Genomic DNA, 24028 nt, shown 5'->3' on the forward strand with positions numbered 1-24028 from the left:
GCTTTAAATCACTCAGTATGTATCATGCTTTAAATCACTCAGTATGTATCATGCTTTAAATCACCTAGTATTTATCATGTTTTAAATCACCTAGTATTTATCATGTTTTAAATCACCTAGTATTTATCATGCTTTAAATCACCCAGTATTTATCATGCTTTAAATCATCTAGTATTTATCATGCTTTAAATCACCCAGTATTTTTCATGCTTTAAATCACCTAGTATTTATCATGCTTTAAATCACCTAGTATTTTTCATGCTTTAAATCACCTAGTATTTATCATGCTTTAAATCACCTAGTATTTATCATGCTTTGAATCACCCAGTATTTATCATGCTTTAAATCACCTAGTATTTATCATGCTTTAAATCACCCAGTATTTTTCATGCTTTAAATCACCTAGTATTTATCATGCTTTAAATCACCTAGTATTTTTCATGCTTTAAATCACCTAGTATTTATCATGCTTTAAATCACCTAGTATTTATCATGCTTTGAATCACCCAGTATTTATCATGCTTTAAATCACCTAGTATTTATCATGCTTTGAATCACCCAGTATTTATCATGCTTTAAATCACCTAGTATTTATCATGCTTTAAATCACCTAGTATTTTTCATGCTTTAAATTACCTAGTATTTTTCATGCTTTTAATCACCCAGTATTTATCATGCTTTTCCAGCTATATGCTACAAGCGGGAGATGAATATGACATTTGACTGATGCTAGTTTGAAGTTGTAGTCTAGCATTTTGAATGTTAGTAGCCCAAGACAAATTAGTTCATTTCTCCCATTGCTTCTGTATCCATTCTGGGTTCTGGGGGTATTTCTCCTCTTTGAAATGGAATACATTTGTATTCAGTCAGTTCTGCCACCTGGCCTACAAAACAATCAGAACTGCATCAATATGCTTCTGTTTGCAGCATTTGGCCATTACATTCTGAGTAGGCAATTGCCAGCTTCTTGAAAACAGGCTTGAAATGAAAATCATTAATTTGTATGCAAGATGTTTTTCTTTCTAATTGGGCAGACTCATTTTTGCCATTACTCAGCCACTCTCTCTACGATGCTCCAATATTTTCAGCACCCAATACATTCAGTGGCCAATATTGGATTATAAGACATTAATATAGATTGTGTTGAGAGTACTGAATACTGGATGGAAAGAGAGAACAGATCCTTTCCTTGGTCTCACTAACTTCAGTCTCTTGACAGACAGAAGTGTCGAGTCATAATGTAAAACTCAAGCTTTGTCAGTAGCTATGCGTCAGGTCAAACAGTGATCTTCGGAGAATCACATTCTTTACGTAGTTGAAGGCCAATAAGAATGACTTGTCGGATCATTTGAGGTTAGTGGATAATAAGATGATGTTGGAGTTGAACATCATTTCATCTTGACGGTCTGATGTATGGCAACTTGACACTACTACCAGTGATTGAACAATTTGGCTGCTCCACCTTCCTCCCCAGCTTATACTTGGGGCCTTTTTGCATTTCCCCCACTAAATAGTTACGGTTAGGATTGGGGGAAGGGAATCTGATCCTAGATCTGTACCTAAAGGAAACTTCACCGTGCTCTCCAACCACCAGCCCAAGAAGCCTACCAAGGCCCGTTATCTGATCATTCTATTGGAAGACTTGGGTTTTACATGAATCTTAGAAAACAGAGATCGAGACAGGCTTCAGCTTAGCCGCCCTTAGCTGGCTAAATAATCTTCTGTTAGTGCAGTTTTACATGATCCTATTGCATTTCTTCAACACCACCCGCCATTGGACTCCCAAGGAGAGTTTTTCAGCTTGTCTCATCTCTGCAGGAATATTTTCCCTTCACTGTAAGAGAAAATAACTAGGTACAGGCATCGATTCACACGAAGGCATTGTTACGGTAGTAGATCACCCCGCTCCTCCGCTCTCTCCACTGGCTTCCAGTTGAAGCTCGCATCCGCTACAAGACCATGGTGCTTGCCTACGGAGCTGTGAGGGGAACGGCACCTCAGTACCTCCAGGCTCTGATCAGGCCCTACACCCAAACAAGGGCACTGCGTTCATCCACCTCTGGCCTGCTCACCTCCCTACCACTGAGGAAGTACAGTTCCCGCTCAGCCCAGTCAAAACTGTTCGCTGCTCTGGCCCCCCAATGGTGGAACAAACTCCCTCACGACGCCAGGACAGCGGAGTCAATCACCACCTTCCGGAGACACCTGAAACCCCACCTCTTTCAGGAATACCTAGGATAGGATAAAGTAATCCTTCTCACCCCCTTAAAAGATTTAGATGCACTATTGTAAAGTGGCTGTTCCACTGGATGTCATAAGGTGAATGCACCAATTTGTAAGTCGCTCTGGATAAGAGCGTCTGCTAAATGACTTAAATGTAAATGTAATGTAAATGTAGATACAGACCTACAGCCTAAAGTAAAGGTGCTGTACGGTTACATGGAATATCTTTACTCTGTGTTCTCCTGGTCCCTCATTGTTACTGGGACGACCAATCAACATGGATTCTTGTTTCACTATTTCTACCTTCTAAAGAGCCCAGTTCCTCTAGTCCTATTCCACAACACTGTCTTGCCGTGGACAGTCTTCGGGAGACATTCCTATTACAGATGCAGAAAGTCAGTCCCCAAGGCCAGAGCAGCATAGAGACCTGCCTAAGTTGGAAATCACATTACCAAACACAGGCTTGGAATTCACTCTCCCAATTGGAATGTTTCTCCTCTCTTCCTCCTTCTCCTCTCTCCACTCCTTCTCTCCCCTGGGGCAGTGATCAGACCCTGTTATCATCCACACTGTTTCCACTGGCCATCAGGCTGCAACTGGGGCACAGTTTAAACGGCCTGGCTTTCTATCTCCCCTCAAAATACAATCTTCAGAAATATGCAATGGCTTTTAAGTGTTTGGGCCGGAATCTCACATTTGTATTGCCTGTGTGTAGTACTATGCATTCATACAGCCGCTCATGACCCCAACACAGCCATGCGAGGCCAGAATGTCTCCTTGTCAGCCAGCCATAGACTTAACTTGGAGCCCTAGTTTTGCTCACTTACAGCATTTTATGACAGGCATGTGAGTGGTCCATCTGGCCAGTCATTGACTTTACAGTCATAAACTAGTCTATTGAGACTCTAGTTGGCATTTTATGTTTGGATCGTCGTGAGTGGTCCGTCTGGTCAGGTTTGGGGGTTTGATGTTAAACTGGACAGACACTGAGACGATGTCACAGAGAGAGACGTGGAGGTTCTGACTGAGTGGCCATTTGAGTGTCACATTGTTCCTGTGGAGCTGATCAGATGGGGGGTAATGGTTGGTGCCCTCCTTGGCCACTCTGCCAAAGCTGCACACACCCCACTAATCCGCTCAGACAGGCTACCCACTGTCACTAGGCAGACGGACCACTGTCACTAGGCAGACGGGCCACTGTCAATAGGCAGACAGGCCACTGCCACTAGGCAGATGGGCCACTGTCACTAGGCAGACAGGCCACTGTCACTAGGCAGACAGGCCACTGTCACTAGGCAGACGGGCCACTGTCACTAGGCAGACGGGCCACTGTCACTAGGCAGACGGGCCACTGCCACTAGGCAGACGGGCCACTGCCACTAGGCAGACGGGCCACTGTCACTAGGCAGACGGGCCACTGTCACTAGGCAGACGGGCCACTGCCACTAGGCAGACGGGCCACTGTCACTAGTCAGACGGGCCACTGCCACTAGGCAGACGGGCCACTGTCACTAGTCAGACGGGCCACTGCCACTAGGCAGACGGGCCACTGCCACTAGGCAGACGGGCCACTGTCACTAGGCAGACGGGCCACTGTCACTAGGCAGACGGGCCACTGCCACTAGGCAGACGGGCCACTGTCACTAGGCAGACGGGCCACTGTCACAGGCAGACGGGCCACTGAGGCAGACGGGCCACTGTCACTAGGCAGACGGGCCACTGTCACTAGGCAGACGGGCCACTGTCACTAGGCAGACGGGCCACTGCCACTAGGCAGACGGGCCACTGCCACTAGGCAGACGGGCCACTGCCACTAGGCAGACGGGCCACTGCCACTAGGCAGACGGGCCACTGTCACTAGGCAGACGGGCCACTGTCACTAGGCAGACGGGCCACTGTCACTAGGCAGACGGGCCACTGCCACTAGGCAGACGGGCCACTGCCACTAGGCAGACGGGCCACTGCCACTAGGCAGACGGGCCACTGTCACTAGGCAGACGGGCCACTGCCACTAGGCAGACGGGCCACTGCCACTAGGCAGACGGGCCACTGCCACTAGGCAGACGGGCCACTGCCACTAGGCAGACGGGCCACTGCCACTAGGCAGACGGGCCACTGCCACTAGGCAGACGGGCCACTGTCACTAGGCAGACGGGCCACTGTCACTAGGCAGACGGGCCACTGTCACTAGGCAGACGGGCCACTGTCACGAGGCAGACGGGCCACTGTCACTAGGCAGACGGGCCACTGTCACTAGGCAGACGGGCCACTGTCACTAGGCAGACGGGCCACTGCCACTAGGCAGACGGGCCACTGTCACTAGGCAGACGGGCCACTGCCACTAGGCAGACGGGCCACTGTCACGAGGCAGACGGGCCACTGTCACTACGCAGACGGGCCACTGTCACTAGGCAGACGGGCCACTGCCACTAGGCAGACGGGCCACTGTCACTAGGCAGACGGGCCACTGTCACTAGGCAGACGGGCCACTGTCACTAGGCAGACGGGCCACTGTCACTAGGCAGACGGGCCACTGTCACTAGGCAGACGGGCCACTGTCACTACGCAGACGGGCCACTGTCACTAGGCAGACGGGCCACTGCCATGGCATAAGATAACATCACTCACACAGAACGGTTGTAAGAGCCTGTCTTCTCTTCACCTCTCAGTAGAAGGGATTCTATGTCTGTTATCTATATGTGTTTACTGTGTTTTGTTGTCTGTCTCCAGAAAATGTTCTATTCAGTGTCTTAAATTTTGTGTACTTTTTTTGAATTCAACATCTTTGCCTTTACATAATTTTTGTAAGACATTGACTACAGTCTCTTAACTCAACTCTCCTGTGTTGCCCTACTGTACAATGGCTTGACTATGGTCTCTTAACTCAACTCTCCTGTGTTGCCCTACCGTACAATGGCTTGACTACAGTCTCTTAACTCAACTCTCCTGTGTTGCCCTACCGTACAATGGCTTGACTATGGTCTCTCAACTCAACTCTCCTGTGTTGCCCTACCGTACAATGGCTTGACTACGGTCTCTTAACTCAACTCTCCTGTGTTGCCCTAGCATTTAATTTTTTATTAATTTAATTTCACCTTTATTTAACCAGGTAGGCCAGTTGAGAACAAGTTCTCATTTACAACTGCAACCTGGCCAAGATAAAGCAAAGCAGTGCGACAAAAACAACACACATGGGATAAACAAACGTACAGTCAATAACACAATAGGAAAATCTGTATACAGTGTGTGCAAATGAAGTAAGGAGGTCAGGCAATAAATAGGTCAATAGTGGCGAAGTAATTACAATTTAGCAATTTACACTGGAGTGATATATGTGCAGATGAGGATGTGCAAGTAGAAATACTGGTGTGCAAAAGAGCAGAAAAACAAAAACAAATATAGGGATGAGGTAGGTAGTTGGTTGGATGGGCTATTTACAGATGGGCTGTGTACAGCTGCAGCGATCAGTAATCTGCTCTGACAGCTGACGCTTAAAGTTAGTGAGGGAGAAATAAGTCTCCAACTTCAGTGATTTTTGCAATTCGTTCCAGTCATTGGCAGCAGAAAACTGGAAGGAAAGGCTGCCAAAGGAAGTGATGGCTTTGGGAATGACCAGTGAGATATACCTGCTGGAGCGCGTGCTACGGGTGGGTGTTGCTATGGTGACCAGTGAGCTGAGATAATGAGGAGATTTACCTAGCAAAGACATATAGATGACCTGGAGCCAGTGGGTTTGGTTACGAATATGTAGCGAGGACCAGCCAACGAGAGCATACAGGTCACAGTGGTGGGTAGTACATGGGGCTTTGGTGACAAAACAGATGGCAATGTGATAGACTGCATCCAGTTTGCTGAGTAGAGTGTTGGAGGCTATTTTGTAAACGACATCGCCAAAGTCATGGATCGGTAGGATGGTCAGTTTTACGAGGGTATGTTTGGCAGCATGAGTGAAGGAGGCTTTGTTGCGAAATAGGAAGCCGATTCTAGATTTAACTTTGGATTGGAGATGCTTAATGTGAGTCTGGAAGGAGAGTTTACAGTCTAAACAGACACCTAGGTATTTGTAGTTGTCCACATATTCTAATTCAGAACCGTCCAGAGTAGTGATGCGTCGGGCAGGCGGGTGTGGACAGTGATCGATTGAAGAACATGCATTTAGTTTTACTAGCATTTAAGAGCAGCTGGAGGCCACGGAATTAGTGTTGTATGGCGTTGAAGTTCGTTTGGAGGTTTGTTAACACAGTGTCCAAAGAAGGGCCAGAAGCATACAGAATGGTGTCGTCTGTGTAGAGGTTGGATCAAAGAATCACCAGCAGCAAGAGCGACATCATTGATTTATACAGAGAAAAGAGTCAGCCCAAGAATTTAACTCTGTTGCACCCCCATAGAGACTGCCAGAGGTCCGGACAACAGGCCCTCCGATTTGACACACTGAACTCTATCTGAGAAGTAGTTAGTGAACCAGGCAAGGCAGTCATTTGAGAAACCAAGGCTGTTGAGTCTGCAGATAAGAATATGGTAATTGACAGTCGAAATCCTTGGCCAGGTCGATGAAGACGGCTGCACAGTACTGCCTTTTATCGATGACGGTTAATGATATCGTTTAGTACCTTGAGCGTGGCTAGATGCACCCATGACCAGCTCGGAAACCAGAGAATGGTCGGTGATCTGTTTGTTCACTTGGCTTTCGAAGACTTGGCTTGACTACTGTCTCTTAACTCAACTCTCCTGTGGTCCGTCTCTGCAGGGGATCATCCAGAAGATTTTGGACATCCACAAGGTGAAATGCGTGGCGTGCTTTGGCCTGCGTCTCAGCCACTCCCAGTCCGGCCAGGTCCACTGGCTCCACCCTGATATGGGTGTGTCCCATGTGAGGGAGAAGTATGAGCAGAACCGTTCCCTGGAGGAGTGGAGGTAAGCAGTGTGTGTGTGTGTGTGTGTGTGTGTGTGTGTGTGTGTGTGTGTGTGTGTGTGTGTGTGTGTGTGTGTGTGTGTGTGTGTGTGTGTGTGTGTGTGTGTGTGTGTGTGTGTGTGTGTGTGTGTGTGTGTGTAAACCAATGGCCCTTAGACAATGACAACACGTCTGTCTGCCCTTGTTGTCATGGAGATATGCAGCAGTTGGTGCCACTGCAACACCTTTTAATGTGTGTGTTTGTGTTTCACCGCTTCAATTGAATGCCTTGGTAGGCACAAACAATATAGTTTTTCATTGTCAAATGGAGTTATGTGGTCATTCATTCTCCCATTAAGATAAAACCAACACATTGTCTGTGTGACCTATCTGTAAACGTCACATGAAATATGTTCTGAACACAGAATTCAACATGGCTTCAGTATAAGCCACTCAAACCTCTACAGCTTGCGTACTGTAGTACGCTGTTTTGCATTCAGAATGGCCCCATTTCGTTGAACATTATAAACATCTTAAGTTTCGATCCTGACTTGGATCATCACTCGAGGCATTTCACAGTCCAGCCTAAGTTACTGTCAAATGTTCCTCCTCGAATCTCCGCACTTCAATCCTAAGAATGGGAGTCTGAGGTAGTTTTTCTGGCTGTCTTTGAGTCTGTGGTTGCGTCCCAAACGGCACACTATTCCCAACACAGTGCACTGCTTTTGACCATAGCCTATATAGGAAAAAGACTGCCATTTGGGACACACCCTGAGTGTGCGTCATCTCTCTCTTACATGGCTCTGCTATGGATAGGTAACTACCCTGACTTAAATCTGTTCACAAAGGACTGGCTTTACTCACCTATTATGATTGGACCAGTGCCACTGACTAGGATACCTTGTTGTGAGTTTTCTATCGTGATGTGATATCATATCCCAGAGTTATTTATTTCTGTATTTCTCTCTCTCTCTCTCTCGCTCTCTCTAGTTTGTGATAGAACTCAGGGAGAAATGGGAAGCAACAAGAGTTCAGTCTCCCTCCTTCAAACGCCCTCCTCCCTCCTTCAAACGCCCTCCTCCCTCCTTCAATCGCCCTCCTCCCTCCTTCAAACGCCCTCCTCCCTCCTTCAAACGCCCTCCTCCCTCCTTCAATCGCCCTCCTCCCTCCTTCAAACACCCTCCTCCCTCCTTCAAACGCCCTCCTCCCTCCTTCAATCGCCCTCCTCCCTCCTTCAATCGCCCTCCTCCCTCCTTCAAACGCCCTCCTCCCTCCTTCAATCGCCCTCCTCCCTCCTTCAATCGCCCTCCTCCCTCCTTCAATAGCCCTCCTCCCTCCTTCAAATGCCCTCCTCCCTCCTTCAATCGCCCTCCTCCCTCCTTCAATCGCCCTCCTCCCTCCTTCAAACGCCCTCCTCCCTCCTTCAATAGCCCTCCTCCCTCCTTCAAACGCCCTCCTCCCTCCTTCAATCGCCCTCCTCCCTCCTTCAAACGCCCTCCTCCCTCCTTCAAACGCCCTCCTCCCTCCTTCAATCGCCCTCCTCCCTCCTTCAATAGCCCTCCTCCCTCCTTCAATCGCCCTCCTCCCTCCTTCAATCGCCCTCCTCCCTCCTTCAATAGCCCTCCTCCCTCCTTCAATAGCCCTCCTCCCTCCTTCAATCGCCCTCCTCCCTCCTTTACTGTTCCACAATAAGCATACTGAGGTGTGTGTGTGTGTGTGTGTGTGTGTGTGTGTGTGTGTGTGTGTGTGTGTGTGTGTGTGTGTGTGTGTGTGTGTGTGTGTGTGTGTGTGTGTGTGTGTGTGTGTGTGTGTGTGTGTGTGTGTGTGCGCGCGCACGTGTGGGCAAACTCTCTTGCTGCATAGAAATGGCTCAAGAGTTTGTTGACTCTACTTAGAGTGGAAATCTTAAATTACCTCACTCCACTGGACTGCTGTGTTCAGCTCTGTGCACAGAACAACTCTTCTCACAACACAGGACAGCTCTTCTCACAACACAGGACAGCTCTTCTCACAACACAGGACAGCTCTTCTCACAACACAGAACAGCACTTCTCACAACACAGAACAGCTCTTCTCACAGCCCAACACAGAACAACTCTTCTCACAACACAGAACAACTCTTCTCACAACACAGGACAGCTCTTCTCACAACACAGAACAGCACTTCTCACAACACAGAACAGCTCTTCTCACAGCCCAACACACAACAACCCTTCTCACAACACAGAACAACTCTTCTCACAACACAGAACAGCTCTTCTCACAGCCCAACACAGAACAGCTCTTCTCACAACACAGAACAGCTCTTCTCACAGCCCAACACAGAACAGCACTTCTCACAACACAGAACAGCACTTCTCACAACACAGAACAGCTCTTCTCACAACACAGAACAGCACTTCTCACAACACAGAACAGCACTTCTCACAACACAGAACAGCACTTCTCCCAACACAGAACAGCACTTCTCCCAACACATAACAGCACCTCTCACAACACAGAACAGCTCTTCTCACAGCACAGAACAGCTCTTCTCACAGCCCAACACAGAACAGCTCTTCTCACAACACAGAACAGCTCTTCTCACAACACTGAACAGCTCTTCTCACAACAGTGAACAGCTCTTCTCACAACACAGAACAGCTCCTCTCACAACAGTGAACAGCTCCTCTCACAACAGTGAACAGCTCTTCTCACAACACAGAACAGCTCTTCTCACAACACAGAACAGCACCTCTCCCAACACAGAACAGCACTTCTCCCAACACAGAACAGCACTTCTCCCAACACAGAACAGCACTTCTCCCAACACAGAACAGCACTTCTCCCAACACAGAACAGCACTTCTCCCAACACATAACAGCACCTCTCACAACACAGAACAGCTCTTCTCACAGCACAGAACAGCTCTTCTCACAGCCCAACACAGAACAGCTCTTCTCACAACACAGAACAGCACTTCTCCCAACACAGAACAGCACTTCTCCCAACACAGAACAGCACTTCTCCCAACACAGAACAGCACTTCTCCCAACACTGAACAGCCCTTCTCACAACAGTGAACAGCTCTTCTCACAACAGTGAACAGCTCTTCTCACAACACAGAACAGCTCTTCTCACAACACAGAACAGCTCTTCTCACAACACTGAACAGCTCTTCTCACAACACTGAACAGCTCTTCTCACAACACTGAACAGCTCTTCTCACAACATTGAACAGCTCTTCTCACAACACAGAACAGCTCTTCTCACAGCCCAGCACAGAACAGCGCACACCTGTTCAATGGGGGACATAAAGCCTTTATTTATTCTTTATTAAGTGTGTGTGTGCTTGTCGCGCATATGGGTTTTATGTCCATGTGTGTGAGATTTGCGGAACCTCAAACAGTGCTAACTGGTTATAGTCTAGTCAGACAGACAGAGAGTTCCCCCTAAATACACTGCATGATGCCCCCAGGGTTGGTTTAGTCATCTGAATGTTCCTGCCCTAGGAGTGAGGGATGTTGAAACACTGTCTTTCTGTGATCATCAGTGACACACACCTTTCTCAAAAGGAAAAAAATCTAACCCTGAGGGCCCTGTGTGTGTGTGTGTGTGTGTGTGTGTGTGTGTGTGTGTGTGTGTGTGTGTGTGTGTGTGTGTGTGTGTGTGTGTGTGTGTGTGTGTGTGTGTGTGTGTGTGTGTGTGTGTGTGTGTGTGTGTGTGTGTGTGTGTGTGTGTGTGTGTGTGTGTGTGTGTGTGTGTGTTCGTTCCAGAGGGCCTTTAGCTCACCCAGGAAGCTGGCATGTCAGGAGGATGATGTCATCCTCATATTAGCCTGTGGTTAACCCAATGCAGATGTCTTTCTTTTCCGTCCACCACCTGTATGAATGACATGCCTATTGTGGACTTGTCTAAAGGTGTTGTAAGTCATGGGGTTGGTTTGGACTTTGATGTCAGTGTTTTGGTGGTGGTGGAGCTCGATGCTGAACAGTAATTGTGTGTGTGTGTGTGTGTGTGTGTGTTTTGATCAGTATTACAGTGTGATAGTAAGAACCTGTGGTCCAATCAGACAATCCCGATTTGGAGGAATGTGTTTATCTACCTATCTCATAAATTGACACTGAAGTCCCTAATGCCATTTGTCAGTGTTGCCGATTACAGCCATCATCACATGAGGAGACAATAATGGCAATACAATAACTTACAGTAAGAAGCTTGTCAGTACTGTTATGATTCAAGACAACATGTAGTAAGAAGCCTGTCAGTACTGTTATGATTCAAGACAACATGTAGTAAGAAGCCTGTCAGTACTGTTATGATTCAAGACAACATGTAGTAAGAAGCCTGTCAGTACTGTTATGATTCAGTACTATAATGTATAGTAAGAAGCCTGTCAGTACTGTTATGATTCAAGACAACATGTAGTAAGAAGCATGTCAGTACTGTTATGATTCAGTACTATAACGTATAGTAAGAAGCATGTCAGTACTGTTATGATTCAAGACAACATGTAGTAAGAAGCATGTCAGTACTGTTATGATTCAGTACTATAACGTATAGTAAGAAGCATGTCAGTACTGTTATGATTCAGTACTATACCGTATAGTAAGAAGCATGTCAGTACTGTTATGATTCAGTACTATAACGTATAGTAAGAAGCTTGTCAGTACTGTTATGATTCAGTACTATAACGTATAGTAAGAAGCATGTCAGTAGTGTTATGATTCAGTACTATAACGTATAGTAAGAAGCATGTCAGTACTGTTATGATTCAGTACTATAACGTATAGTAAGAAGCATGTCAGTACTGTTATGATTCAGTACTATAACGTATAGTAAGACGCATGTCAGTAGTGTTATGATTCAGTACTATAACGTATAGTAAGAAGAATTTCAGTACTGTTATGATTCAGTACTATGATTCCATTTCAGTTTCGTTACCTCAAACGGCACCCTATTGCCTATATAGTTCACTACTTTTGACCAGGACCTATAGGACTATGATGTCTTGAGCTGCAAGGACATGTGACCCCTGGATATAGACAGTCTGAACCTGTTAGGAAATTAAACCTGAAAGATGGACCTGGGTCGCATTCAGTTGGGAGAAAACTTCTTTTTTTTTTAAACTGGGAAGGTACAACCTGAAATTGTCCAATAAGAACGCTGATTTCCCGTTGCAAAACGTATTGCTACGGCGTGTGAACACAATCTAGGTTCGTTTTTCATATTTTTTCAGAGTTTTAAACCACAGTGACCTTGATGAAACTGTGTTTATGCATTAACCGATCATTACAAGGCTCTTTATTATTTTCCTCGAAGCACCAGCCTTTTGATTTAGGTCCTAATTTCTCTATCCTGAGCCTCGTGTGTGTGTGTGTGTGTGTGTGTGTGTGTGTGTGTGTGTGTGTGTGTGTGTGTGTGTGTGTGTGTGTGTGTGTGTGTGTGTGTGTGTGTGTGTGTGTGAGATAAGATTCCCTACCATCTCCCAGTCATAAGTCAAATTAATGTTCTCCTAGTACGAACAGAGCGAACAGGTTGGGATCAGAGCGACCATTAGTTCTGTCGGGGAGTGGATGTCTAATCTCATAGAACAAGGTAAAGAGGTGTCGAGCAGCCAATTAAAGAATATAAACAATTCTCTCAGTTCGCCACTGCCAGGTGATTGGCAGGTGGTGGTGTTGGAGGTGGCATCGGGGAAGGGGGGAACCAACCCGAGAGAGAAGGAGAAGAGTTATGGTGTGGCACTGTGGCAGGCAGGTCTGGGATCAGTTGGAACACGGATGATAACATGTTGCTGTGGGAGAAAGAAAGACAGAGAGAAGGGAGACTAGAGGGAGAGGGTATGTTCAGAGACGCATGGTTTGACTGTAATAGTGAGTGAGAGAGATTCCAATAAAGCCCTTTGAATTTAATTGAAATTGAGAGAGAGGCACAGAGACACATGGTTGTCATTAGTATGCCTGCTCTTGTCTGTGGAGACAACCAGGGGAGACAACCAGGGGAGTATTATTTTATTTCTGTTGCTTTTCGTCTCGTTATGCTGTCTGCCGTCTGCCTTTGATTAGCTGAACTGTAGGCTTTCATCTCTTAGTGACTTTTTAGATCACACACTGTGCACCTCTGACTATTCCTTTTTCAGATCAAAGTGTTTGCATTAGAAGTGTTTGCATTAGAGCTGTTATAGCTTGAACTATATACTGTATGCTAGCTCCTGAAATGGGCGGCAGGTAGCCTAGTGTTTAGAGTGTTGGACTATTAACCGAAAGGTTGCAAGATTGAATCCCCGAGCTGACAAGGTAAACATCGGTCATTCTGCCTCTGAACAAGGCAGTTAATCCACTGTTCCCAGGCCGTCATTGAAAATAAGAATTTGTTCTTAACTGACTTGCCTAGTTAAATAAAGGTAAAATAAAAAATATATAAAAAATAGGTGTGGCTCTGAAATAGCCGAATCCACGAATATGAAGGGGTGTCCACATACTTTTCTATATGTAGTGTAACTGTATAAAGCCTTTCACACCAACCAACATGCACACTGCAACATAAACCGACCAGGCTGTAGTGATTTACACAAGGTAAATCTAAAATAAAAAAGTTAAACATTATTGGGGTACAATATACATATTATCTTTGCTTCTGTGGACTGTACTGTGTGACAGCTTTGTGACTTATTGTGTGAAAACACAAAAAAGCTCAGTTGGAGATGATCCTATCAACGGGACCTGAGCAACTGTAACATCGTATGATTCTCGGAAACTTGGCTGAACAAGGACATGGATAATATACAAGCAGCTTCTTCTTCTCTGCACCAGCAGGACAGAACGACAGCGTTGGGTCAGGAGGGGTGGTGTGTCTCCCTTTGTTAACAGCAGCTGCTGCATGATCTCTAATATTAAGGAAGGCTCTCCTGAGTTAGAATACGTCATGATAAGTTGTAGACTGCACTATTCATAGCTGTCTATTTACCACCACAAACCGATGCTGACACTAAGACCGCACTCAATGAGCTGTATAGGGCCATAAGCAAACAACCAAACAACAAAGTATTCATACCCCTTGACCTTTTCCACAAAATTGAGATTTTGTCACTGGCCTACACACCCCATAATATCAAAGTGGAATTATGTTTTAAGATCATTTTTAAAAGTCAATAAGTATTCAAGTCCTTTGTTATGACAAGCTAAATACGTTCAGGAGTAAATAACAATCTTAACAAGTGACATAATACCTAGCATGGACTCACTCTGTGTACAATAGTAGTGTTTAACATTTTTTAATTACTACCTCATCTCTGTACCCCACACATACAATTATCTGTAAGGTCCCTCAGCCGAGCAGTGAATTGATTCAACCACAAAGACCAGGGAGGTTTTCCAATGCCTCGCAAAGAAGGGCTCCTATTGGTAGACGGTGTAAAAAATAAAGCATATCCCTTTGATCATGGTGCAGTTAATTACACATTGGATGTGTAATTAAGGATCAAGGATTTCACCATGAGGCCAATGGCAAAAATCCAACCCAACACATCACTGAGTAGCACTCTTAATATTTTCAAGTTTTTTAGGATAAAAAGAAACTGAATAAAGCTAAGCACAGGAAAATCCTGCTTTCCAAAAGACACTGGGAGACAAATTCACCTTTCAGCAGGATATTAACCTAAAATGCAAGGCCAAATATACACTGGAGTTAATTTCCAAGATAACATTCCTGAGTGCCCTAGTTAATTTGATCTGAAATCGCTTGAAAATCTATGGCAAGATTTGAAAATGTCTGTCTAGCAATTATCAACAACCAACTTGACAGCGCTTGAAGAATTGTTATAATAATGTGCAAATATTGTACAAACCAGGTATGCAAAGCTCTGACAGACATACCAAGAAAGACTCACAGTAATTGTTGCCAAAGGTGATTCTAACATGTATTCACTCAGGGGTGTAAATACTTATGTAAATTAGATTTCTCTATTTCATTTTCAAAACATTTGCTAAAATATCTAGAAACATGTTTTAATTTTGTCATTGTGTGTAGTAGATGAGTTATATAAAAACATGTATATATGAAAAAAACGTTTTTTTTTTTAATCAATTGTGAATTCAGACTGTAACAGTTTTTTGGGGAATAAGTCAATGGGTATGCCTACTTTCTGAAGGCACTGTGTCCCAACCAGAAGCCATAGATTACAGGTCACATCCAATCTGAGCTAAAGGCTAGAGCTGCCGCTTTCAAGGAGCGGGACACTAACCCAGACTTTTATAAGAAATCCCTCTACACTCTGACAAACCATTGAATAGGCAAAGTGACAATACAGGACCAAGATCGAATCCTACTACACCGGCTCTGATGCTCGTCAGAAGTGGCAGGGTTTGCAAACTATCATGGATTACAAATGGAAACCCAACCACAAGCTGCCCAATGATGCACACAATCATGCCAAAAGAGTGAAATGCAGTCTATGTCACGCCTTGGTCATTGTATTTTGTGTTTTCGTTATATATTTGTTCAGGCCAGGGTGTGACATGGGTTTATTGTGTTGTCGTATTGGGATTTTGTAGGCATTGGGATTGTGGTTGATTAGGGGTGTGTCTAGTTTAGGCTTGGCTGCCTGAGGAGGTTCTCAATCAGAGTCTGGTGATTCTTGTTGTCTCTGATAGGGAACCGTATTTAGGTAGCCTGGGTTTCACTGTGTATTTCGTGGGTGATTGTTCCTGTCTCAGTGTAGTGTTCACCAGATAGGCTGTAACTAGGTTTCACGTTCCGTTTGTTGTTTTTGTATTTATTAAGTTATTTCATGTATCGTCATTTGTTTCATTAAAGACATGAGTAACCACCACGCTGCATTTCGGTCTGACTCTCTTTTGACAAACGAAGAACGCCGTTACAGAATCACCCACCACACACGGACCGAGTGGCGTGGTTACAGGCAGCGACAGCAGGAGCAGCGAAGGGAGGACGTTATGGACAGCAGAAGCATGGAGTATACGCGTGGGATGAAATAGACAGGTGGGCGGTCGACCCAGAGAGAGTGCCGGAGCCCGCCTGGGATTCGCTGGAGCAGTGCGAAGAGGGTTATAGGAGAATGGAGTTGGAGAGGAAATCACGACGGCGCAGAGGAAAGCCCGTGAGTCAGCCCCAAAAATTTATTGGGGGGGGCTCAGAGGGAGAGTGGCAAAGTCAGGAGTCAGACCTGAGCCAACTCTCCCTGTTAATCGTGAGGAGCAGCGATCAAAGGACTTCTGGACTTGGGAGGCGATATTAGACGGAAAAGGACCCTGGGCTCAGCCTGGAGAATATCGCCGTCCCAAGGAAGAACTGGAGGCGGAAAAAGCGGAGAGGAGCTGGTATGAGGAGGCAGCACGGCGACGCGGATGGAAGCCTGAGAGTCAGCCCAAAAAAAATATTGGGGGGGGGGCTTACAGGGAGTATGGCTATGCCAAGTAGGAGACCTGCGCAAACTCCCTGTGCTTACCGTGGGGCTAGAGAGACCGGGCAGGCACCATGTTATGCTATGGAGTGCACAGTGTTTCCAGTGCGGGTGCATAGCCCGGTGCGTTTCATACCAGCTCTTCGTATTGGCCGGCCTAGAGTGGGCATCGAGCCAGGTAAGGTTGGGCAGGCTCGGTGCTCAAGAGCTCCAGTGCGCCTGCACTGGTCTATCCAGAGCCACCTCCACACACCAGTCCTCCGGTAGCAGCTCCCCGCACCAGGCTTCCTGTGCGTGTCCTCGATCCAGTATCACCAGTTCCAGCACCACGCACCAGGCCTTCAGTGCGCCTCGCCTGTTCAGCACAGCCAGAGCCTTCCTTCCCTCCTGCGCTGTCGGAGTCTCCTGCCTGTTCAGCGCTTCTAGAGCCTTCCACCTCTACAGCGCTGCCGGAGCCTCCTGCCTGTTCGGAGCAGCCTGAGCTGCCAGTCTGCATGAAGCAGCCATAGCTGTCAGTCTGCATGAAGCAGCCAGAGATGTCAGTCTGCAAGGAGCTGCCAGTCTGCAAGGAGCTGTCAGCCTGCATGGAGCAGCCAGAGCTTTCAGTCTGCAAGGAGCTGCCAGTCTGCAAGGTGCTGCCAGCCTGCATGGAGCAGCCAGAGCTGTCAGTCTGCATGATGCAGCCAGAGCTGCCAGTCTGCATGGAGCAGCCAGAGCTGTCAGTCTGCATGGAGCAGCCTGAGATGTCAGTCTGCATGGAGCAGCCTGAGCTGTCAGTCTGCATGGAGCAGCCTGAGCTGTTAATCTGCATGGAACAGCCAGAGCTGCCAGTCTGCATGGAGCAGCCAGAGCTGCCAGTCTGCATAGAGCAGCTAGATCCGCCAGTCAGCCATGATCTTCTAGATCTGCCAGTCAACCAGATTCTTCCAGATCTGCCAGTCAACCAGTCTCTTCCAGATCTGCCAGTCAACCAGAATCTTCCAGATCCACCAGCCAGCCAGGATCTACCGGAGCCTACTACCTGCCTGAGCTTCATCTCAGTACTGGGCTTCCTCTCAGTATTAGGCTTCCTCTCAGTACTGGGCTTCCCCTCAGTCCCGAGCTGCCCCTCAGTCCCGAGCTTCCCCTCAGTCCCGAGCTTCCCCTCAGTCCCGAGCTTCCCCTCAGTCCCGAGCTTCCTCAGTCCCGAGCTTCCTCAGTCCCGAGCTTCCTCAGTCCCGAGCTGCCCCTCAGTCCCGAGCTGCCCCTCAGTTCAGTGGGGTTCTGGGTGAGGACTATTAGGCCACGGCGAGGGTGGATTATCCCAGGATGCGAAGGAGAGGAACTAGGACATTAATGGAGTGGGGTCCACGTCCCGAGCCGGAACCGCCACTATGGACAGACGCCCACCTGGACCCTCCCTATGGTTGTGAGGTGCGTCCGGGAGTCCGCACCTTAGGGGGGTTCTGTCACGCCTTGGTCATTATATTTTGTGTTTTCGTTATATATTTGTTCAGACCAGGGTGTGACATGGGTTTATTGTGTTGTCGTATTGGGGTTTTTGTAGGCATTGGGATTGTGCTTGATTAGGGGTGTGTCTAGTTTAGGCTTGGCTGCCTGAGGCGGTTCTCAATCAGAGTCAGGTGATTCTTGTTGTCTCTGATAGGGAACCGTATTTAGGTTGCCTGGGTTTCACTGTGTATTTCGTGGGCGATTGTTCCTGTCTCAGTGTAGTGTTCACCAGATAGGCTGTAACTAGGTTTCACGTTCCGTTTGTTGTTTTCGTATTTATTAAGTTATTTCATGTATCGTCATTTGTTTCATTAAAGTCATGAGAAACCACCACGCTGCAATTCGGTCTGACTCTCTTTCTACAAACGGAGAACGCCGTTACAGTCTACAGTTGTGGCCAAAAGTTTTGAGAATGACTTAAGTTTTCATTTTCACAAAGTCTGCTGCCTCAGTGTCTTTAGATATTATTGTCAGATGTTACTCTGGAATACTGAAGTATAATTACAAGCATTTAATAAGTGTCAAAGGCTTTTATTGACAATTACATGAAGTTGATGCAAAGAGTCGATATTTGCATTGTGGACCCTTCTTTTTCAAGACCTCTGCAATCCGCTCTGGCATGCTGTCAATTAACTTCTGGGCCACATCCTGACTGATGGCAGCCCATTCTTGCATAATCAATGTTTGGAGTTTGTCAGAATTTTTGAGTTTTTGTTTGTCCACCCGCCACTTTGCCTTATGGCAAGGTGCTCCATCGTGCTAGAAAAAGTCATTGTTCGTCACCAAACTGTTCCTGGATGGTTGGGAGAAGTTGTTCTCTGAGGATGTGTTGGTATCATTCTTTATTCATGGCTGTGTTCTTAGGCAAAATTGTGAGTGAGCCCACTCCCTTGGCTGAGAAGCAACCCCACACATGGATGGTATCAGGATGCTTTACTGTTGGCATGACACAGAACTGATGGTAGCGCTCACCTTGTCTTCTCCGGACAAGCTTTTTTCTGGACCCCCCAAACAATCAAAGGGGATTCATCAGAGAAAATGACTTTACCCCAGTCCTCAGCAGTCCAATCCCTGTACCTTTTGCAGAATATCAGTCTGTCGCTGATGTTTTTCCTTGAGAGAAGTGGCTTCTTTGCTGCCTTTCTTGACACCAGGCCATCCTCCAAAAGTCTTCGCCTCACTGTGCGTGCAGATGCACTCACACCTGCCTGCTGCCATTCCTGACTAAGCTCTGTACTGGTGGAACCCCGATCCCGCAGCTGAATCAACTTTAGGAGACGGTCCTGGCGCTTGCTGGACTTTCTTGGGCGCCCTGAAGCATTCTTCACAACAATTGAACTGCTCTCCTTGAAGTTCTCGATGGCCCGATAAATGGTTGATTTAGGTGCAATCTTACTGGCAGCAATATCCTTGCCTGTGAAGCCCTTTTTGCACAAAGCAATGATGACGGCACGTGTTTCCTTGAAGGTAACCATGGTTGACAGAGGAAGAACAATGATTCCAAGCACCACCCTCCTTTTAAGCTTCCAGTCTGTTATTCAAAACTCAGTCAGCATGACAGAGTGATCTCCAGCGATCTCCTGTGTTAACGACAGAATCACTGACATGATGTCAGCTGGTCCTTTTGTGGCAGGGCTGAAATGCAGTGGACATGTTTTTGGGGGATTCAGGTCATTTGCATGGCAAAGAGGGACTTTGCAATTAATTGCAATTCATCTGATCACTCTTCATAATATTCTGGAGTATATGTAAATTTCCATCATACAAACTGAGGCAGCAGACTTTGTGAAAATTAATATTTGTGTAATTCTCAAAACTTTTGGCCACGACTGTATACTCACTTGAATGCAAGCAACAAGCAACACTCGCTGCTACCGAGTGGCTATAGTGGATAACGCCCTTGCCCCGAAGCTAGCATCAGTTAGCCTCGAGCCAGGCGCATCTCTTGGCTATAGCAAACAAAATTACTCCAGCTACAATACCTCTTTTGCCAATTGGCCTGGACCCTTTGTCGACACGGAGCCCCGAAGATACATCACGACTTGTCTGCCGATGTAATTCTGTCCGTTGTGTCCCCGGCGAAGGCCGGACGTTGGTGAAGACGATACTGCTAGCACCGGCCTGCTATCTTTATGAACGCCGTGTCTTCTGCTTGTTAGCGTAGTAACGACTACCTAGCGGCTTCCCTGTTTCTATTGCTGTTCACTGGACCCTATGATCACCCGGCTACATAGCTGATGCCTGCTGGAATGTTCATTAATCACAGTACTCCTTTTAGTTTATTTTGTTTATCTGTCGGCCCCAGCCTCGAACTCAGGCCCTGTGTGTAGTTAACTGACCCTCTCCGCCCATTCTTCGCCATTTTACCTGTTGTTGTTGTCTTAGCTGATTAGCTGTTGCAGTCTAACTCATTGTTGTCTTAGCTAGCTCTGCTGTGACCTCACCTAGCATAACTAGTGCCGCCAGAGATGCAACCTCTCTCATCGTCACTCAATGCCTAGATTTACCTCCACTGTACCCGCACCCTACCATACCCCTGTCTGTACATTATGCCCTGAATCTGATCTACCACGCCCAGAAACCTGCTCCTTTTATTCTGTCTCCAACGCACTAGACGACCAGTTCTGATAGCCTTTAGCCGTACCCTCATCCTCCTCCTCCTCTGTTCCTCGGGTGATGTAGAGGTTAACCCAGGCCCTGTGTATCCCCAGGCGCTCTCATTTGTTGACTTCTGTAACCGTAAAAGCCTTCGTTTCATGCATGTTAACATCAGAAGCGTCCTCCTTCAGTTTGTTTCACTCACTGCTTTAGCACACTCTACCAACCCTGATGTCCTTGCCGTGTCTAAATCCTGGCTAAGGATGGCCACAAAAACTTCTGAGATTTCCACCCCCAACTACAACATTTTCCGTCAAGATAGAACTGTCAAAGGGGGAGGAGTTAGCCTGCAAAGTTCTGTCATACTTTCCAGGTCTATGCTCAAACAGTCCGTGCTTCAAATGTAAAAAATGAATCTCTCCAGAAATAAGTCTCTCACTGTTGCCGCCTGTTATAGACCCCGCTCAGCTCCCAGCTGTGCCCTTGACACCATATGTGAATTGACTGCCCCCCATCTATCTTCAGAGTTCGTTCTGCTAGGTGACCTAAACTGGGATATGCTTAACACCCCAGCCTTCCTACACTCTAAGCTAGATGCCCTCAATCTCACACAAATGATCAAGGAGTCCACCAGGTACAATCCTAAATCCGTAAACATGGGCACCCTCATAGATATTATCCTGACCAACTTGCCCTCTAAATACACCTCTGCTGTTTTCAATCAGGATCTCAGCAATCACTGCCTCATTTCCTGCGTCCGTTATGGGTCCGCGGTCAGACGACCACCCCTAATCACTGACAAACGCTCCCTAATCGACCTGGCCCAGGTAACCTGGAAGGGTATTGACCTCATCCCATCTGTAGAGGATGCCTGGTTGTTCTTTAAAGTAATATCCTCACTGTTACGTTCCCCAGTTTATGTGTTGTAGTTTGTGTATTTGCATGTGTTTATTTCAGGAAATGGCTCCCTGAAATCCCTCAAGCAGCTGATTGGTCGACTCCATGGCTAATTGGAGAGCTGACCCCGCCCCCTCGTCAAGACGCAGCTGTCTCCAATTACCCATTAATTCTGAAGCTATATAAAAGACAGTGTTTTGTTCAGGAAGGAGATCATTGCTGGGAGGTCATTGCAGAGAGATTGAATGTGATAGAGATTCATTGCTGAGAGAGGAGGCTGATGGCTGTGGATAATTTACTATGTTAGTTGTTGGTAGCAGTTGGTATGTTCTGTGAGTTTGTTGCTCAGATAGAGCTTATTTGATGTCCTTTGTTTCTTAGTTTGTTTGAGAAATTATTTGTTCTCTTGTTTCATTTGTTCCCAGGGGGGAAGGGGAAGGCACCTAGGGAGTGCTTAGGCAAGAGGCCCGCGGGCATACATATACCCGTAGTATATTCACTGTCTAGGCACACTAGGTAAGACCTGGGCGGACCACCCCCTGTATTTTGGTTAGGGCACCAGGTGGTGCTAAATTAGGTAAGTATTGGTTAGGCAGGTAAGATAGGAGAATGGGCTTTGAGATTTACTTTCTTTGCTTTGGTTCCGTCCAGCCCCTTTTCCCCATATTACCGTGTAAAGGAATAAAGTCCTTGTAAACGGTACCACATTCTGCCTGTTGTCATCCTTACTCGCACCTACAGTCCATACCTTTTTCACTTCACGGAGAGTTGAGTTGTAGCAGGGTGTTGCGTTCCCTCTTCATAGAGGCGTGCGTAACACTCACCATCTTAAATAAGCATGCCCCTATAAAAAATAGAACTAAGAACAGATATAGCCCTTGGTTCACTCCAGACCTGACTGCCCTCGACCAGCACAAAAACATCCTATGCCGTACTGCACTAACATCGAATAATCCCCGCAATATTCAACTTTTCAGGGAAGTCAGGAACTAATACACTATGTCAGTTAGGAAAGCCAAGGCTAGCTTTTTCAAACAGAAATGTGCATCCTGCAGCTGTAACTCCAGAAAGTTCTGTGACACTCTAAAGTCCATGGAGAATAAGAGCACCTCCCCCCAGTTGCCCACTGCACTTAGGCTAGGAAACACTGTCACCACCGATAAATCAAAATATTTGAATAAGCATTTCTCTACAGCTGGCCATGCTTTCCTCCTGGCTACCCCAACCCCTGCCAACAGCTCTGCAACCCCTGAAGCTACTTGCCCAAGCCTCCCCAGCTTCTCCTTCACCCACATCCAGATAGCAGATGTTCTGAAAGAGCTGCAAAATCTGGACCCATACAAATCAGCTGGGCTAGACAATCTGGACCCTCTCTTTCTAAAATTATCCACCGCCATTGTTGCAACCCCTATTACTAATTTGCTCAACCTCTCTTTCGTATCATCCGAGATTCTTAAAGATTGGAAAGCTGCCGCGGTCATCCCCCTCTTGAAATGGGGTGTCACTCTAGACCCAAACTGTTAAAGACCTATATCCATCCTGCTCTGCCTTTCCAAAGTCTTCAAGAGCCAAGTTAACAAACAGATCACTGACCATTTCAAATCCCACCGTACCTTCTCCGCTGTGCAATCCGCTTTCCAAGCCACGCTCAAGGTACTAAACGATATCATAACCGCCATCGATAAAAGACAGTACTGTGCAGCCGGCTTCATCGATCTGGCCAAGGCTTTCGACTCTGTCAATCACCATATTCTTATTGGCTCAACAGCCTTGGTTTCTCAAATGACTGCCTTGTCTGGTTCACCAACTACTTTTCAGATAGAGATAGACTTTTCAACCTCTCCCCAACACACTCTGTAATACCTACATGTTTCAAGCGGACCACCACAGTCCCTGTGCCCAAAAACGCCAAGGTAACCTGTCTGAATGACCATCTACCCTAGGCAGACATGTGGCCATGGAATAATTTGAAAGGCTGGTCATGGCTCACATCAGCACCATCATCCCAGACACCCTAGACCCTCTCCAATTCACATACTGCCCCAACAGATCCACAGAAGATGCAATCTCTATTGTACTCCAAACTGCCCTTTCCCACTTGGACAAACGGAACACATTTACCTTTGATTAATTTAGCAGACGCTATTATACAGGAGCAATTAGTGTTAAGTGCCTTTAAAAAAAAAATATTTCACCTTTATTTAACCAGGTAGGCTAGTTGAGAACAAGTTCTCATTTGCAACTGCGACCTGGCCAAGATAGAGCACAGCAGTGTGAACAGACAACACAGAGTTACACATGGAGTAAACAATTAACAAGTCAATAACACAGTAGAAAAAAAGGGGAGTCTATATACAATGTGTGCAAAAGGCATGAGGAGGTAGGCGAATAATTACAATATTGCAGATTAACACTGGAGTGATAAATGATCAGATGATCATGTACAGGTAGAGATATTGGTGTGCAAAAGAGCAGAAAAGTAAATAAATAAAAACTGTGGGGATGAGGTAGGTGAAAATGAGTGG

At 46.5% G+C, this 24028-nt stretch overlaps 1 protein-coding gene across 12 annotated transcripts in view; it reads left to right on the forward strand.

Annotated features, from left to right (window-relative positions):
• The window catches only part of LOC118399008 (focal adhesion kinase 1-like), a 269083-nt gene that overhangs the window by 139317 nt on the left and 105738 nt on the right, over positions 1-24028 (forward strand). For all 12 annotated transcript variants that reach the window (XM_052472725.1, XM_052472724.1, XM_052472723.1 and 9 more), the window contains one exon: positions 6971-7137. In XM_052472725.1, the coding sequence (XP_052328685.1) occupies positions 6971-7137 (167 nt within the window). The remainder of the gene's footprint in view (positions 1-6970; positions 7138-24028) is intronic.

Source organism: Oncorhynchus keta, chromosome 20, assembly GCF_023373465.1.
Source record: "Oncorhynchus keta strain PuntledgeMale-10-30-2019 chromosome 20, Oket_V2, whole genome shotgun sequence".
Lineage (NCBI taxonomy): Eukaryota > Metazoa > Chordata > Actinopteri > Salmoniformes > Salmonidae > Oncorhynchus > Oncorhynchus keta.